The 19,249-nt window shown below is 36.6% G+C and overlaps 1 protein-coding gene across 1 annotated transcript in view; it reads left to right on the forward strand.

Moving 5' to 3' along the window:
- The window catches only part of LOC113063369 (protein kinase C eta type-like), a 16,097-nt gene extending 1,217 nt beyond the window's left edge, over positions 1-14,880 (forward strand). Inside the window, exons 2-14 of the mRNA XM_026233697.1 lie at positions 2,497-2,560; positions 2,858-3,014; positions 3,128-3,162; positions 3,271-3,350; positions 3,439-3,568; positions 3,658-3,788; positions 3,919-4,065; positions 6,200-6,373; positions 8,851-9,005; positions 11,805-11,943; positions 12,039-12,227; positions 13,653-13,799; positions 14,217-14,880. Coding sequence (XP_026089482.1) covers positions 2,497-2,560; positions 2,858-3,014; positions 3,128-3,162; positions 3,271-3,350; positions 3,439-3,568; positions 3,658-3,788; positions 3,919-4,065; positions 6,200-6,373; positions 8,851-9,005; positions 11,805-11,943; positions 12,039-12,227; positions 13,653-13,799; positions 14,217-14,354 — 1,686 coding nt within the window. The 3' untranslated portion in view covers positions 14,355-14,880. The remainder of the gene's footprint in view (positions 1-2,496; positions 2,561-2,857; positions 3,015-3,127; positions 3,163-3,270; positions 3,351-3,438; positions 3,569-3,657; positions 3,789-3,918; positions 4,066-6,199; positions 6,374-8,850; positions 9,006-11,804; positions 11,944-12,038; positions 12,228-13,652; positions 13,800-14,216) is intronic.
- Positions 14,881-19,249: the final 4,369 nt, after the last annotated feature.

Here is a 19,249-nt window from a genome sequence, read left to right on the forward strand (position 1 = left end):
AGCAATTATATTAGAAATATTTCTAAAGGATCATGTGACTCTGAAGACAGGAGAAATGATGCTGAAAATTCAGCTCTGATCAAATGCGTTTTAAATTAAATTTTCAAATATATTAAAATAAAATATAGTTCTTTTTAATTGTTATATTTCACAATATTGCTGCTTGCTACTGTTTTTTTTCTTCTTCTTCTTCTTCAAAGAAGTGCAGCCTTGGTGGGCATGAGAAAAAATATGACAAAAGTTTGACCCCAAACTTTTGTGTACATGTAATATTTATTTTAAATTGGCTAGTTTGTGCAATTAAATCTATTTAAACTGGTTGTTAAAAGTTCAAACTGATTGTTTCATATTCTGTAATTGATGTTAATGAATCTGTCAGAAAAAAATATGCTAAAGTTTCCTGGCAGCCTTTTACAAACATTAACCATAGTTCTATTACAGTAACCACAGGTTATCCCAATATTTGTAGTAAAACTCCAGTAACCACAAATTTAACATGGTAATAATAATAATAATACATTTTAACAATGTAATTAACAATTATTAATAGACTAAACTATCTACTTTAACAGTGTCTATGTTTATGCAGCTGCCGCATGTAGAGGGGTTTTACAATAATTATAGTTATCGCAAGGTTAACTGACTTTTTTAACTTATTGAAATGTTGTGGAACTTTTTTTGTTACTTATGTGTGGATATAAATAAACATTCTAAAATTAAACTAAATTATTAAAAAAATATTAAAAAGAAGAAGAATCAGCCTACATCCTTGGAAACCCCCTAATCATTGCAAAGTGCAATGAAATACAAACTAAGAAAGATGTGAAAACCATTGGCCTCTTTCCTTGCAGTTTTAGTCTTTCCTGTCTACAGGCCTATCCGTGTTCTTGTAAAAGGGTCCTGTCACTTTCATTTGTGCTATAACTAGGTCTTGCTCAAAACCACATGTTGCACTCCACCATGCATCACGGAAACTTCCAGGGTATTGCATTATTTTGCATCTATATGGTTACCGGGGATGTGTGGTTTGATAGAGACCTACTTGTGTTCTGCTTTTGCTTTAGTCAAAGTGTTCAAATCTGGTCAAATCAGGTCCTTGTGAATCTTATTTAATTATTTGTTTGTTTGTTTTTAAATGTGATGGTGAGGGCGTTTAAGGTTATTGTTTCATGCTAAAACATGTTTAAAATTACACTAAAAATTTTCAAGGTTACAGGAATTTGACCCTGAACATGATAACATTATGTGTAGTATTTGAATAAGGCCTCATTTGGATCGTATTCAAGTTTTAGAACATATTTCTCATGGCCACTGTTTCCCGCCCTAACAATCACAACATTATAGCTTACAGAAAATGCGCTGGTTATTTTGCAAATGTGGTTGTTGCACTCCGTATGTGGGGGATATGCTTGCAAACTCACGTACCACCAATGCAGACATGCTGCTTCACCAAACTGGATTGTTCTCTACCCCTTAGAAACCCTCCTGTGTTTTACCTCTTAAAAATACCTTTAAATGGTGATCAGCAGAGCTTAAATGGTTATTTTGTAATTATATCCACTTGGTTGTATGATCTGAAGTGTAATTTTAAAGCCAGCTGTGTGTTAAGCCTCCGGTTCGACTTCACAGCCGAAAGTTACTCAAGGAAATAGTTATCTTTGCATCTCTCATGTGCGGTTTACTGCCAACCTATTTATTGTGTGTTTTATGTAATAATAATGAAAAAGAGTTCTATCAGATGCTTAGTTGGCCTTTTTTAATTTTCTTCTGTTTAAATACTATTCAAGTGGTTGGTTCAATACTTAAACCTTCCATCCCTTAAGAGCTTGTTGTGTTTGGTGGTGCGTGCTGTGGACTTGCCTCCCTGAACCAGCTTGTCCTGCTCTCCTTGTCTTACCTCGTGTTACAGGAATTCCTCCCACATGGCAGAGCAAGCTAAATGATAGTATGAATGAATGAATTACTAAGATGGTATAATAGAATGACTGTGACAGTGATAGAAGGTCAGTGTGACTAACTAGAGATACGACTGATAATATACCAGTTTAATAGTTGCATTATACAGTGTTGTTATTTATTGTGCAATAAATCAAACAAGCTTTCACTAAGTAATAAGAGCTCACAGTATTTTTATTTTATGCTAAGTGGTAACCACGTCACACAGTAGCCACATCCTTCACTCTAAAAACATTTCCATTTACCTAAATGTGTCACATTTAAGATCAGGGTTATCAGCTCAGTGAAAAAAATCTGGTGCTTTGTTTTAAATATTTAAGAGGCCATGCTAACACAATATATGCACTGCTGATACGACCACATTGTGAACTAAATAAAAGTATTTTAAAATGTTTTGGATTTAAAAATGAATTTTGTTTAGTTTGCTTTTGCAGGAGATAAATATGTTCTCCATGTATCAGGCCTGTTAAATATTGGACACAAATGATATTTGATCATATTGTGTTTAGTGAGTTTTTAAAGTCTCATCTCCTCTTCCAGGTGAATCTGGAACCAGAGGGAAGCGTCTATATCTCCATCACTCTCACAGGCTCCTTTACAGATGGTTAGCTGTTTTCGCCAACTAGATATTTTATTTTTTTATTTTAATTATAACTGTATTATTATCTAAAAATCAATTGTTATGTGTAATTAGTTATGTAATTTGAATAGAATTATGCTATAAATGAAACCCGGTGTACCATCATAGAACAGAATTTTGATAGAAATGTTTTATTCTGTTTTTTAAAAAAATGATAAGGATCGTAACAATTAAACTAGTACCTACCCACAACACTTTAACTTTATACTTAATTTTGTCAGCAATTTATTTGTGCTTACTGAGTGTTGCCATCAAATTCAGATGAAGCTGTGAATGGACTGAGATGCCATAAAACGTTTACTAGAGAAAGGCAAAAAGCTTTGAAGAAAAGAAAGGTCCACCAAGTCTATGGACATAAGTTTATGGCAACCTTCCTTCCCCAGCCTACTTTTTGCTGCCATTGCAAAAACTTCATCTGGTGAGACTTGCACAGAAATAATGCACACCTTCATGCACATAAAACGATCAACAAATCAGACACACTTAATATATGTTATTCCAAGTGGTTATAAATATGTAATCGTTCCCCAGGGGTGTTTTCGGAAAGCAAGGTTATCAGTGTCAAGGTGAGAATGTATAATAATATTAGTGGAATAATAATTTCCCCATATGCTTTAACATACTGCATGCACAAGGATTAATAACATTCACTTTTTTTTGCCTCATTACTCTAGTGTGTGCATGTGTGGTCCATAAGAGGTGTCATGATTTGGTTGTCACTGAGTGTACACGAATGAAGAAAGATTCAAATGAGGTAAGAGTGTGCATATGTAAATGCATTTGTGATGGCAAAATTGTGTCTTCTGGATCAATTTCCCACATACATATTATTTTGTGTACAGGGCCAAAGACAGGGCTTTGGCATCAACATACCCCACCAGTTTAGAGAGCACACCTACAAAGTTCCCACGTACTGTAACCACTGCGGATCTTTACTTTATGGCCTGATAAAACAGGGTTTCCAATGCAAGAGTAAGCACATATTAACTCGACTTGAAATACATTGTAATACATTAGATGCAAGAGTGCAGTTGTCATCTGTGTGGCATGGGTTTATCCAGGTTGCAAGATGAACATCCACAAACGCTGTGAACAGAATGTTGCACTTAACTGTGGGGTGAACAGTGCTGAGTTGGCCAGCAAACTGTCAGAGATTGGGATGCTCAACACGCTTTCCAAACGCAAGTCTGAGGTAATGTCAGAAGAACTGTATAGAAAAAAAAACTCTTATCAGGGAATATTTGGTTTTGTTAAATGCATATTTATTTCATGAGATAGTTCTCCACACTTGCGTTTGGTTAAATATTGGTTTATTTTTTCAGACTTCTCTGCCCTTGACAGGAATAAGAGGTCAGAACTCCATTAAAAGCGTACAGACAATGCTTGAGGAGCCAGTGGAAGACACAGTTAAAATTGTTCTGGAAGACTTCAGTTTTTTGCAGGTGTTGGGAAAAGGCAGCTTTGGCAAGGTGAGAGACACATCACACACATAACTCTCATTCATTCAGTGTGAGGCTCAGACAATTACCACTGGTTTCACACTCTCATGCCACACAACCATTATCTCATGCAGTGAAAAGCACCCTCAAACGAAAGCAAGAGAGCAGTTCACTTAAATCTGTGACAATGGGTTATTAGCAGATTTGGCAACCCCTCCAGTGCATTTTTTGTGTTGCGCTCTGGACAGCAATAAAAGTTTCTGTTTACACTGTTTTTGTTGCGTTGGGCATTGCAGCCAATCACAGATATATCTGTTGATTTTTTTTAACACCTCTGATTGGCCGTTGTGTTCAAGCTATTCAAAATTCACTCCGAATTCTCCGAATTCTGGATTTTTTTAAGACTCCGGAGTTCTGCATGCTCAAGAATCCTCTCATTGAAACAAGTTTATACACAATGTAAATAAGAGACTCATTGTGCAGTGTAGTTGATTATAACAGAATGTTGTGAGATCAGGGATGAACTAAAGTGAGTGACAGCTTTTTAGTGATTATAAAGTCAAGTCAAATCACCTTTATTTATATAGCACTTTAAACTAAATACATTGCGTCAAGCAACTGAACAACATTCATTAGGAAAACAGTGTGTCAATAATGCAAAATGACAGTTAAAAGCAGTTCATCATTGAATTCAGTGATGTCATCTCAGTTCAGTTTAAATTTTAAAGTGTCTGTGCATTTATTTGCAATCAAGTCAACGATATCGCTGTAGATGAAGTGACCCCAACTAAGCAAGCCAGAGGCGACAGCTTACCTCTGATCTGGATACAGACTGGATCTGGTGGCTACGGTGACCTGGGAATAAGAGAGAAACAGACTAATATTAGCATAGATGCCATTCTTTTAATGATGTAGAAAGTACATCAGGTGCTACAGGAAATGTTCCCTGTTCCGGTTTACCTAATTAATGCAGCCTAAAAATCCTTTAATGGATTTGGATATTATAAACATATGTTATGTGTAAGCCAGGTTAAAGAGATGGGTCTTTAATCTAGATTTAAACTGCAAGAGTGTGTCTGCCTCCCGAACAGTGTAAGGTAGGTTATTCCAGAGTTTAAATAGGAAAAGGATCTGCCGCCCGCAGTTGATTTAGGTATTATCAAATTGCCTGAGTTTTGAGAACGTAGCGGACGTAGAGGATTAATGTAACAAGAGCTCATTCAAATACTGAGGTAACATCGGGTTTATAAGTAATAAGCAATATTTTAAAATCTATACGACGTTTGATAGGGAGCCAATGCAGCGATGACAGGACCGGGCTAATATGGTCATACTTCCTGGTTCTAGGAAGAACTCTTGCTGCTGCACTTTGGACTAGCTGGAGTTTTGTTTACGAAGCGTGCAGAACAACCACCCAATAAAGCATTACAATAATCTTACCTTGTGGTCATAAATGCATGGATTAACATTCCTGCATTTGACATTGAGAGCATAGGCCGTAATTTAGATATATGTTTGAGATGGAAAAATGCAGTTTTACAAATGCTAGAAACGTGGCTTTCTAAGGAAAAAATGGGGTCAAATAGCACACCTAGGTTCCTAACTGATGACGAAGAATTGACAGAGCAGCCATCAAGTCTTAAGAATGCTGTGTATGTGCACTTTTTTTTTGTTTTGGTGAAACGTTATTTGTTTTGAAGCATTGCAACAGTTATTTTACATAATTTTAGGATAAAAACAAAGTACCAGTCATCAAGGTTAATTACCTATATTTTTTTTTTTTTTTACAAAACAACCCCTACCTAACCCCCCACCCCACCACACCCTCTGTTCTTACTCCAAGTTGAACTGAAAATTTGGCAGCCCGGCAAACTGATATCACTTACGCAGCTATACCCCATTACATTTACTGCATTTGATCATTATCAAGTCTCACTATGTCTTACAAATGTCAATTCCGATAGCAGTTCAGCCGTACACCCTTAAAAAGAAATCTTCTTTATTGGCACTTTATTCAGATTTTTTAAATGTTCTTAACACTAAGAAGGAAATAGTTCTGTGGCATCGCTGCAAAACCCTCTTTTGTATTTTTAAAAGTGTATTTGTAATCCATACATGCGCTTTCAACCCACAGAAGTCTATAATTGTATATGTGTGTATGTAGGTGATGTTGGCTCGTCTAAAAAGTGACCACAGGGTGTTCGCTGTAAAAATGCTGAAAAAGGATGTCATACTGCAGGAAGATGATGTGGAAGCAACCATGATTGAGAAGAGAGTGCTGACTCTGGCCCACCAGCATCCATTTCTTACACAGCTCTACTACTGCTTTCATACTGCGGTGAGAGTCCACAGATAGTTTCAAAGTGTTAAATAGCTTTTCATATTGTAATTATTTACCTCTATACATATGTAGGAATTTTCTGTATTGCTTTATTTTTATTTTTTCTCAGTATTTTTCCCAAAATTTTAATTACACATGTATTGTGTTGTAGGGTTGAATGTTACTTAACTGATAATGTCTCTGCAGAAAATTACACTGGATTGTGTTCTACAGATTTACTTTTTTCTTAGAGGGCACTTTGAATTCAGTGTGTTTCCTCAAACAGCCTTCAGCTGAAAACCCCAGAGCAAATGCCGATCATAGTAATCCGATCCGGGTTGAATTTAATGCAATGTTTACATGTTCTCGGGTAGATAATCTGTAATGTGAGCGATGAAGAAATCACGATAGACGAGCAGTAGAGACCGATTTCTGTGACCCTGATTTTTCCTGAAAAGTTTGTTGAATTTTGTAGATGCTTCATTTATCTCAATCAACCAGGAAACACAATGCAATTTGACAAAAACCCTTGACTTCATGTTAAAATCTTTTTTAGATTTTATCATCAGTCTGCTGAAACAGTTTCATTTCATAATAATGTTACTTGGGGGTAAAAATCTGACAGCTAAATAGCAGTAGGTTCAGTTACAAGAAATGTTACTGAAAACTAGATGCTACTTAATAAGATTACTTTCTGGGAGCATAATTTAAAATAACCCTCTAGAATACGATCTTTTAAAAATCATCTAAATGAGTGATGACTATTGTAATACCAAATGGATACAGTAGATGGAGCCACTTGTTTAGAATAACATGTGTGGAACAGTAATCACTTCCTGCTGAAGAGAAGTATGGTTTCCAGAGCGACTCAGTAAAAGTGTGGGGGATTGTTAAAGGGAAGTGATGCAAGATTTCTGTCTACATTTTACATTTCCTGACCACAAAAGCTGCAAACATCTCTCTCTCTCTCTCTCTCTCTCTCTCTAACACACACACACACACACGTATGTGGTTTACGGGACTTTGCTTAGGCATAATGTTTTGGTTTGTCAGGATACAAGATAAACTGAACCAAATCCTCTTTAATGGCAATTAACAATGTTAAGTTTAATTATTCTGGTCCCCCAATTTACTCTTATTAAAAATTATTTCACTTATTTGGGGTTTAAACATAAAAATACATACAATTGTCAGAGACAATTTCAATACTATTCTAGTTAAGTTCAAAAGTGACTTTCAAAGACGGAATACTCTTCAAGGTAAAATCTCCACAGCTCAAATGAATTTGTTTCCTCGGCTTAACTTTCTTTTCTCAATGCTACAACTCTCTCCACCTCCAGGTTACTTTAAGGAGATAAATTATATACTTTCACGTTTTATCTGGAATGGTAAGCGCCAGAATCAAACTTACCATGTTGCAGCATGTATGTGCAGGAAGACTGGCTGTACCAAATTGTGAAGTATATTATTGGTTGTTCCAATTGAAAGCTCTTCATACTTGGGTTTGACCCTCAATCTAAAGTTTATGGAGAGTGATTGAAGCTGACAAGGTTAACCAAACAGACTTCAAGATATTTTATTTGCTGGCACAGTGAAAAAAGGTGATAATTACAAATTCAGACTGGTTATAACTAATTCTATTAGAATCTGGAAAACGGTTGAACGTCTGATGGGAGGACCCTTCAATTTCTGTAACAGTGCACCGTTATGGCACAATCTAATTCTTTTCATCTATTTTTCCAACCATCTTGGTCTTCTTTAGGCACAAACACGTGAAGTGATTTATATGATGACTAAGGCCTTTGTTTGTTTCAGGCATTAAGAATTAAGTTCTGTTTACCAGCGTCCTTATATTTTGTCGTTTTTCAGTTATGTTCTGCTCTCAAAGCATATGGAGTTCATTGGAAATCTCCTATTAACTTGGATTTCACCATCTTCTGGTCGACCAACTGTTTCCTTAATATATAGTGAAATTAGTGATTGCATTGAAACATCTCTTTCTATCAAATCTGTTTGGAATCGGGAACTATCTGACCTTAATTCAACTATCTGTTGACTGGGAGAGGTTGTGGTCTAACCTCAGTTTAACCTCTAAAAACATGACTCATCGTCTTATTCATTTTAAAGTTATTCACAGAGCATATATAACTCTTTACAAAAGACTCAAAATGAAACTACAACCAAATTACAACTGCCATATCTGTAATACTGCATCAGAAGTTACTTTTTTTCATATGTTTTAGGAGTGTTCTATTGTCAGTAATCTATGGACACATGTAAACTTAGTTTTATCCTCTTTACTACAAATTTATTACATTGTTAAGCCAAGTCTATGTCTTCTTAATAATGATGCTGGCTTTTGTATAAGCTTAATACAAAAAAGAATGCTGTTTGCTGGTTTTACATATTGAATATATATATACAAGTTTAGATATTATCTCATATTTGGACATGTTTTCCGTGGGTATGCTTAACCTGTGCTATTCATTTCTCAGGAGCGGTTATTCTTTGTCATGGAGTTTGTGAATGGTGGTGACCTCATGTTCCACATCCAGAAGTGCAGGCGTTTTGATGAGCCACGAGCACGGTTTTATGCCGCAGAGATCATTTTGGCCCTTATGTTCCTTCACTCCAAAGGCATCATTTACAGGTGAGGAATACTGTGGACCATTTTAATGTCACACATCTCCTGTCTTTACATTATCGTTGAGATAGATGTGGAAGTAATAGCTTATCTTTCCTTGCAGGTATAATGTAAAAAAAAAAATACTGAATTCCCTTTTTGTTGGCTTTGACACGTATGTGTTTGGCCTGGGAAATCTTGTCTGTGCATGTCCTGACACACTTAATCAGAATTTACAGACAGTCTCCACCCCTCGCTTCCTTTTCCCGGCCGGGACATTGCGCTCTTCCTGGCTGTAATCACCTGACCTTTGCCTACCTGAGTAAGGTTTCTGATCCAGCCCTGTAACAGAGCCAAGCCCAAATATAAACACATCTGACTAACTGCTTTCTTGCTTAAGAGATGTTTGTGGCATTTACGAGCTTCCCTGCGGGAACTTTTCGAGAATGCCCGCGAACTTTCCTTGACCCCTTGTCGTCTTTACAATCGTATGGCCCCCTTGATAGCCATTCTCGCCTTTCCTTTTGATTTTATTGGGCTTTAAAGCGAATTATTTTAGGGTAATTATAAAATTACCACTTCTGTGAAATGATATTTATTGGGAGAATAATAAAGATTCCTGGGGAAGATGGCAGTATTGTAGTGTAAGAGGACTGTGGATACATTTGAGGCGTGCAGAGACCTGAGCTGATGTCATGGCCCTTCCCAGCATGCAATGGATCTGTTATTTCGTAAGCTGTTTACTTAGACAAACAGAGAGCGCGAAGGAGGGAGGGAGAGAGAGAGAGCGGCCTGTACACTGCTCTGATTTATCACACGACTTTGTTTGTTACAAAGTGCAGTATAGTATTATATGCAAACAGATTATTCCAAATAAATATAAAAAATGATTTACATCATGGCCAGTACAACATTTCAACGTGGATTTTGCAGGACCACCTGTAACTGGCTCTTTTATATTCCAGCAGTGCAACGATTAAATTTGACCTCTGAGTCATCAGGCTGTTCCTCTCCACTTTACCTTACTTACCCTCGATCCTTTATTAGAATGCTGTGTAATGCCGTGTAATCTGGCTCTGCTATAATCTGAGGACTGGACTACACCGGATTCATTCAAAAAGATCGGAGAGTGCATGACAGAAATGAGGAGTCCATTAAAGGTTTTAGTGTTTTAGTCTAATTCAGCAGTTTCTTTCAGAGGTTTGGAGAAACTGCAAATGCAGAGTGTTTATTGACCTCTGAAACTGATCCACTGTTGCTAAATGACATCTGGTTTCCAAAAGGGCACCAGAAATGAAGCTCTTTCTGTTGTTTTCATTTCACACCAAAAATGTATTAACATTTACTCACCCTCATGCCATCCAATATGTAGATGAGTTGGTTTCTTCAGCGCAACAAATTTACGGAAATTTAGCATTACATCACTTGCTTGCCATTGGATCCTTTGTAGTGAATGGGTGCCATGAATGAAAGTTGATAGAAATATATAAAAAATGACTCCAGTCCATCAATTAACATCCTGTGAAGTAAAAAGGCCATATGTTATGAACAAATCCATTTTAAGTGTCCTCTCTTCATAACATTGCATTCTCCAGTAAAAAAAACTGAAGTCATATGGAATACTTGTGGATTATTGTGATGTTTTTATCAGCTATTTGGACTCTCATTCTGACGGCACCCATTCACTGCAGAGGATTCACTGGTGAGCACGTGATGTAAATTTCTCCAAATCTGTTCTGATGAAAAAACAAACTCCTCTAATTCTTAGATGGACCGAAGGGTGAGTAGATTATAAGCAAATAACTTTTTTTTGGTGAACTATGCCTAATTGATAAACCATTTAATTATTTATCAGAATAGTTGTTGCTTGAAGACTTATGTTGCAACATTGCAAGAGAGAGAAAATGTTGTTTTACTTAGAGAAGACAGGAGGCTATGCGGTTATATCACTGTCGACTGGGCAGAAGACAGACTTGTTCATTTTTTCATGGCTTGAAATATTTCTCCCAGCTCTTCAGCTGCAGATTTTGGCTTTGTCTGATGGCTGGGCTGGTGAGTCTGCCACGCTGTTATTTTTGCCAGTGCCAATTCTCCGACACTGCGAACGAGAGACTCTGCATGTCTCTGCTCTTGATAATTATTCATAAAGTACGGGAAGTTAAGATATCTTTTTGATTTTCTTGTCTTTCTCCCTCTTTTCTATTTGTACCCATTACTTGATTCAAGAATAACATTTTTATAAATTGTTTGAGATGAAACAAGTGGGGCTTCTTGTGGGGCTGAGAAAAATCCTAGAATCGCCCCTCATTAATAAAATTATACAAATTCTTCAGTCCTTTTATGAAATATTTTGCCTTTCTAAAGACTTTAATAAGGCTTTTATCTACCAATAATTGTATTAAGAGTATGTATTTAACATGTTTAATTAAATTTTGCATAATTACACAGATTAAGTACAGAAATTCTAGATGATTTCTATAATTAGTCAAATTAAAAAGTATTATAAAAAAATTATTTGTAAAAAAAAAAAAACATAACACCAATATATTTAAAAACCTTTTTGAAAATAAGATTTGTACACTCATGTATTCAAGGTGTAAGGAAAATGTTATTACCTTATCACCCTGTGTCAATACCATTATAGTATTTTGAATTAGCTTTTATATTTATATTGCCAGTTTTAATTTTAATAAAATTTACAAATTTTGTTATGTGCTTTTGTATTTTAATGCTTCAACGTATACTTACATTTTATTTCCAATAGTACATTTTGTAGAATGGTACCACATGGTAATAAAGTCATCCTGTTTTCTTTTTCTATCAAAGGGACCTTAAACTGGACAATATTCTTCTGGACAGAGAAGGCCACTGCAAACTGGCAGATTTTGGCATGTGCAAAGAGGATATACGTGACGGAAAACTCACTAGTACCTTCTGTGGGACTCCAGATTATATTGCACCTGAGGTGAGCATCACTAATGAAAGCTTGAAAAGATGTGTGTGTGTGTGTGTGTGTGTGTTTTCTTCCTGTATAGATGGTTTATGCTGTGTCTCTTTCAGATCATCCTGGAGGAGCCGTATGGTGTATCAGTGGACTGGTGGGCTCTGGGTGTGCTGCTTTATGAGATGCTGTCGGGTCATGCTCCGTTTGAAGCAGAGACTGAGGACGAGCTGTTTGAGTGCATCCTCAAAGATGAGGTCATTTATTCATCCTGGCTCAGCAATGAGGCAGAGGACATCATTAGAGGAGTGAGTCTAGATCTTCAGTAACATAAAAAAAAAAATCAGACTGATGAAGCACGAAGGTTGTTTACTAGTGCTTTAATAGTTTAATTTCAGTCAGACTAAATCAGTCTGTCTCTATAAATGGTCTTAAAATTGCCCCAGTTTGGTTTTTGTGAAATCAGACTAGCAGACTTAATGTGACTGTAACTCTGATTCATCCAGCGTGATTACACATTAATCTGACAACAATTGGCCAATGGCTGAAAGACAAAGGTATTTAATCAATAATGAGTTTAACTTCAGAGATTTAATTATATATTCTACATTCTGTCTTCACAGAAATAAAATAATCTCCTTGTTTATGACTACATGTCACAAACTGTGTGTGAAACTGTAAGGACCAGAACTGTTTGGCAGTTATGCTAATTAAATAAAACCAGAGCAATGAAGTCTGTAGCTTATTTACACAAAAAAAGCCATGTAGCTCGATTATAACTTCAGATTTCAATGCACTCACAAACACCAGTTGAATGAAATCTACTGTTTTGCACAACAACTACATTTGTCTGACTTTTACCGGACAAATGTCTTCACTTTTACTCTAAGGACACAACCCCAGTGTATTGACTTACATCTCAGGCAGCTATGTTGGGAAATCTGTGAATTTCCTGGTAGTGACATCTCATTAAAAAACTCTCTTCCTTTTCTATTGTTATCACTCATTGCCAAAACATTTATATCAAAACTACTCAAGGCCTTCATGCTGAAACAAGACTCTATACTAGTCTTAAGCAAGGTCTGATTCCTGTTCTCGCCAGAAAAAAACTCCAAACTGGCTTCCTTTAAGAGTTTCAAGTAAACATGTTTCTTGGCTAATGCGGCTGAGAGGCTGTTCTGTGGGTTTTGGCCAGCTGTTCCTATGTAAGCACCAGTAAACATGAAACGAATATGCTGCGGAGAGCACAATCTGTGGGCAGACCTGCCATTGTTGCCAATTAAACCCCTCAGAAGACCAAAGATGTCAGTATCACAGACTGTCCTTGTCCTCTGTGTCTCATTACATAAGCTCCATTGTGCCTCATGAAGGGTTAAAGAGCTGTGTCATGGTAAAAGGATTAACATAATGTGCCTGAGTAGAGGTCTTCTCGCATTAGTGGAGTAAAATCCCTAATAGTTCTGTCTCCTTTCCCAGGGCTTAAGCCACTGATCTGTGCAGTATTGTGTGCAGTTAACTTTCTAAACCGGTATGACAAAGACCAATGTGAAAGTGTAAAAAGACAAAGTTGTATTTTTCCAGTGATTCTTCATAAAAATATCACTTCTAGTTGATCTGTATAAGAGAAAGTTGCCCCCAAAAGTATCTTTTCAGTTTTAAATAGTCATGTTCTCACTTTTCAAGTGCTGTGTTCGAATGCTAGATGACAAAGATTTCTGTTGCTCTCTATGCAGTTACTCACTAGAGACCCAGCTTGTCGGTTGGGATGCATGGATAGAGATGGAGGAGAAGCGGCCATCACTGCGCACCCATTCTTCTCAGGACTTGACTGGGAGAAGCTGAACAGACGAGAGATCACACCACCTTTCATACCTCGAATAGTAAGCCTACAACACAACTTCTGTTTTAAGCTGCATGCATTGTCAATAGACACTGACAGATATAGCCTTTTATGACTGAGACTGATATATATTTTCTTTAGATTTAATTTTTAATCACAGGTTTATTTTATTTCATTTTCATTTATTTGATAAAATAATGTATTAACATTCAACATTTATGATTAAACAGTATAAATTAGAACTTTTTTAATAATAATATTATATTATTTTATTATTATATTATTGTTACTATTTCCGAGATCTTTTATTACTATTACTTTGAAATGCTGTTGCTGAATTTCTATTCTTTATAGATGCTTTATTTATCAGCAGACTTGACATGAAAAAAAACCGATAACCGATTAATTTGAAAAGTGTGAATATTGGTGATAAATATATTTTTGTTTTGCTTTGTAGGATTCTATTGAGGATGTGAACAATTTTGACCCGGAGTTCACTCAAGAGGAGCCCTGTCTTACACCCACTGATGACAGTCATTTCCCTTTCAACCAGGATGATTTTAAAGACTTTACCTACACAGCTCCAGAGCTGTGACTGCAATAACATAAGCTGTGGTTTATTTATTTTTCATACATAGATTATGTTACTTTCTCTAACTAACTCCTTCTAGCAAACTTTTTGTAATACATTCTGTTGATAAACTGTTGCCAAGTCTTCAAGAATATGGACATGTTTCAGACTAGAAGAAGAAGGCAATACTCCACAGGACCATCCAGACTAAAGGATTATTCATAAACTGATGGTTTTTTTTAATTATTTTATCTGCATAAATGTACAGAGTCTATCTTGCAGTGTATTACTAGCATTATAATATTCATATTCCTGCAGTTGCCAAGTGCTTTGCCTTACAACTTCATAGTAAGCTTAGAACAAATTCACAGCAAGTAGCTTACATTGAGCAGTTACAGTATAATTTAAGTCAGAATTGTTAAATTATCTGACGTGTTGTTAAAGGGACAATTCACCCAAAAATGAAAATGTGATGTGTATCTGCTTACCCCCAGGGCATCCAATATGTAGGTGACTTTGTTTCTTTTAGAATACAAACTGAGATTTTTAACTGAAGCCGTTACAGTCTGTCAGTTTTAGAATGTAAGTGGATGGGGATCACGGCCAAAACATAAAATAAAAATAAATAAAAAAAAACAAATTAAACCCTGTAGCTCATGACAATACACTGATGTGTAAGCACACAAAACGATCAGTCTGTGCAATAAACTGAACAGTATTTATAATTTTATGCAATGTGCAAACAGCTAGAACTTTCCTGAATGCGTTCTCAAGCAGGCGTCTGAGGTGTCTTCTTCTTCTTGCTTTACAGCGGATCACAGACTTATAAATGCATTACCGTCACCTATCTCTCAAATGGACCATTGACACTCCTAATTGAGATTGTAGATAGCATTTCAGTGGTACATTTGAGAGATAGGTGGCGGTAATGCAGTTAAAAAGTCTGTAATCTGCCGTAAAGCAAGAAGAATATGATGAACTTGGAAAATCCTGTTTTAACAGGCAATAAGAGACTAACTTAGTTTACCTAAAGCACATGTAACGACACATATCACCTGTCCAGTTCATTGCATAATGAATCAGGGCAGGGGGCCTGTGACGTGAGATAGAAACATTAAACTTTCATAAAAAAATCAACCAAACATTAAACTTTCATAAAAAAATCAACCAACCAAACAAACAAACAAAAAAACATATCCTTTACAGCTCAAAGAACAAACAGGGCTGTGGTCATGCCACATTTCTCTGTAGACATGGAAATCCTCCATTAATAATTTATTACCCATGATTCATTTGTTGTTCTCACAAGCTTATCCTGTATTTGAAGCAGCCTTATACACTGATAATGATCCATATACTAGTGCTACACACAGGGTTAAAGGTACAGGTTGTAGGACGTGCCACAAGAGGGCGCACTACCAAAACAATAACAATCGGTTGGTTTGATGATGCTAAGAAGGAGCATGGAATAATGGGTTTGTAATTTGTTGTCTTCTACCCAACTGCTGACGGCCATCAATCAGACGATATGAAAACGATTACCACTCGTTCAACAAATATATACACTCGTTTACATTCAAACACAATAATTGGGCATATATATAGCAAACGCGAGTTCAACGATTTGCGCGAGTAGATTACATACAAAGTCAATGCAAAGACGCGATCAGACTATGGATCAGACGCGTCCTCGCACGGGTCTAGAGACGCGATGCCACGCGTTTGGCGTGTATGCCCAATAATACTAAGCTTGTTGATCGTTATAATAGCATATGTTTTCTGTAAAGATTTCAATCAACATAAATCACCTGTCGAGTAAAACACAAGTGAGATCGGCATCTTTTTCTAGTTGAAGTTTGTCACGAAGCTCTCTCAATCTAGAAAATACAACACCGATATTGATCCTCGCTCTTTCTCTGGTTGGCCTTACGCTTACGTTTACGGGAGCTGTCCTTGTTGACAGAACCAGCGGCAGACGGTAAACAGTTATTATGTTTCATAAATAAGTAACACAATCCACCATAAAACGCGCAAGAAGAAGTAAATAAGGAACTGCTTGAAGCAAGCTAGTGGTTTGCTGGACGCTAGACAGTACTTCCGCATTTGTCCACGACACTGTTGTCATGTGGTTTCGACGTCAGTAAAGGCTGTAACAAAGAGTAACTAATGTCATTGACAGGCGACTGCACTGCCCAGTGTCACTGTTTAGAATGGGAATTTTCTCATAATTTTCAAGTAGTTGAAAACATTAGAGATATTGTTAGTAATCAGCTGGACAAAATATATAACACTAGCCTAGTGGTTTCTGGATATTTTACTGCAAATATCTTACAAATTGTACCTTTAAGATGCCTTTATGAGCATTAAAATATTTAACTTCAAGTCAGTTCTACGCTGCCAACTCACTTCTATTTCATTAAGTAGTTCATACAACTGCACTAAAGACCATTACCCCCTTACTCACCTTTCTGGGGCAAATTTAGTTGAAGTGATTATTGTTTTCTATTCAAGCATTCTCTTGACATTAGCCAATAAGGGCTTTTAACCTACTTGGCACAAACCAGTTGTAACTGGAATCTCGGTGGCTGACACATTTTTCTTTGGCATTTTACTGGCAGACAATAGTAGTGATAGTGAGGTAAACAATGACAAATCTGTTTTAGAAATAGTGAAGAATGGTCTGCTTATTTATTGTCAACCAATTTAGTTTTGGTAGTTTAACACTATTCAGATCAATGGACAGAATTTGTAAAATGGGATATAACTTCACATGAGAAAAGATTAGTTATTTGATTAGTAAAGTTTCGTAAGCTGTTGATGGATTGGCTCCATTCACTTGGTGTCTCACTGTTACAATGTAAATATTTTGATATTGTTGCCAGGAGCATTTTCATGCAGGTGGTATGATGATATACACTCCATACTAAATTCTCAGTGATGATGTGTGAAAAGTTTAGACTTGTAGTCAGGTGATCTAGTGATTTTCCCAGTTAGGCTTGTGATGTGAAACTGCCATAAACCAGCCATGTCTGGTTGGGAGGTGTCTTCATGACTCAAACCATTCATTGAGTCAACACTGCTGAGAAGTTCATTGGGTTCCTCCAGTGAATATGTGCCAAAGGTATTACATTTATTTTAGTGGTTCAAATTCAGAAGTAATGGTCTTGGCAAGCAGACTAAGTGCTTACTGGAATTGGAGTGTTTCTGAGTCTCTGCTAATTCAATTCAGAGGCTATTCTCTGCAGTGTTCCAGTATAATTTGACTGTTCACTTTTACACCATCAGAAATAATGTTCACATGATTAACTATTAAAAACAAACATTTTGGTCCCCGCTGGCTTGTTGGGAACATGTGAGTTTGGAGTTGAAATGAGCAAGTTCTGCTCTACGGCGCTTCATGGAATAAAACTTCTGATGATGTGTGATATCAGCTGCTGACTCTTTAGTCCCAACTGGAAAATAAATTGTTTTTTGAAGATTTGCCAGATCTCAGAGATAAACATAATGTGATGATATTTTTTAGAATTGGAGCAGAACATCAGTTCATATATGGCATTTGATCTTATATCAGTATTTCCTCAGTTTCCTCCCATGACATTTGACTCAGACTCTGATAGTCTGTAATTTAGGCCTTGGGCTTCGTGATGTATCTAAACACAGTGTCCACTGTGTTATTTTGCAGCTGATTGCTTTTCCTGTAGCATTCCCAGCAGCAACCTTGTAATTCCTCTAATCTTTCCTGAATAACAGAACGAAAGCATCTGATTATTTATAGAGCCTTAAAGCCCTTCACAACCCACTTTGACAGTTGAAAGGGTTTTACACCTGCAAAAGCATCTCCTTTACTTGAAGATTTGATCAAAGCTGTCAGGTGCTGGAAGACTGAATTATTTTAAAATAACAAATGACAACCTTCAACATCAGCAAACTGACATAAAAGCTCAAATCTTTTCTTTCATATCTGGATTAAGAACATGTATCATTCTTTACACAGTATGATTTGTGTATGAAACCACATAATTGTGCAAGTGTAACTGGCTGGCAATGAAGAAATGTTTTCAATATTTTGCTTGCTGATACAGTTTCATCAGCCTTTTTTTTGTCATAAGACTTCTACATAGATATTTCAGTCATATGCTTTCAACTAAATCACAGTTTCATCAGTTTCTACCTTGTTGTCCATCTATTTCAGAGTTATCAGAATCTGCCTCCACATCAGTAGAAACCCCTTCATATGGCCTTGGCTGCATCTGACATGTAACCCTCATGATGCTTTATAAATTGGCACACAGCTACTTTATACACAACAGCTTACAGCTAATAAAGTCATGGCCTAGTGGTTAGAGAGTTTAACTCCTAACCCTAGGGTTGTCGGTTCAAATCTGACATGTAACCCTCATGATGCTTTATAAATTGGCACACAGCTACTTTATACACAACAGCTTACAGCTAATAAAGTCATGGCCTAGTGGTTAGAGAGTTTAACTCCTAACCCTAGGGCTGTGGGTTCAAATCTCGGGCTGGCAATACCATGACTTCAGGTGCTCTTGAGCAAGGCCCCGGACCCCCAACTGCTCCCCTGGCGCCGCAGCATGAATGGCTGCCCGCTGCTCCGGGTGTGTGTTCGTGGTTTGTGTGTGTTGACTGCTGTGTGTGTGCACTTTGGATGGGTTGAATTCTGAGTATGGGTCACCATACTTGGCTGAATGTCATGTCACTTAAACTCATTGTCATGCAATACTAGATACATTTTACAGAATTGTAGGTTAAATATATGCATTTACATATGTATATAAACTACTACTACATAACTATTTAAAAAAACTGAATAATATAATTTAGATTTTTGAAGGTGAAAGGAAAGATTTATAAAGTGCAAATAAGGTTACCAGCATGAAGAAATAGAAGACCAACACATT

This window comes from Carassius auratus, chromosome 45 (genome assembly GCF_003368295.1).
Source record: "Carassius auratus strain Wakin chromosome 45, ASM336829v1, whole genome shotgun sequence".
Taxonomy (NCBI): domain Eukaryota; kingdom Metazoa; phylum Chordata; class Actinopteri; order Cypriniformes; family Cyprinidae; genus Carassius; species Carassius auratus.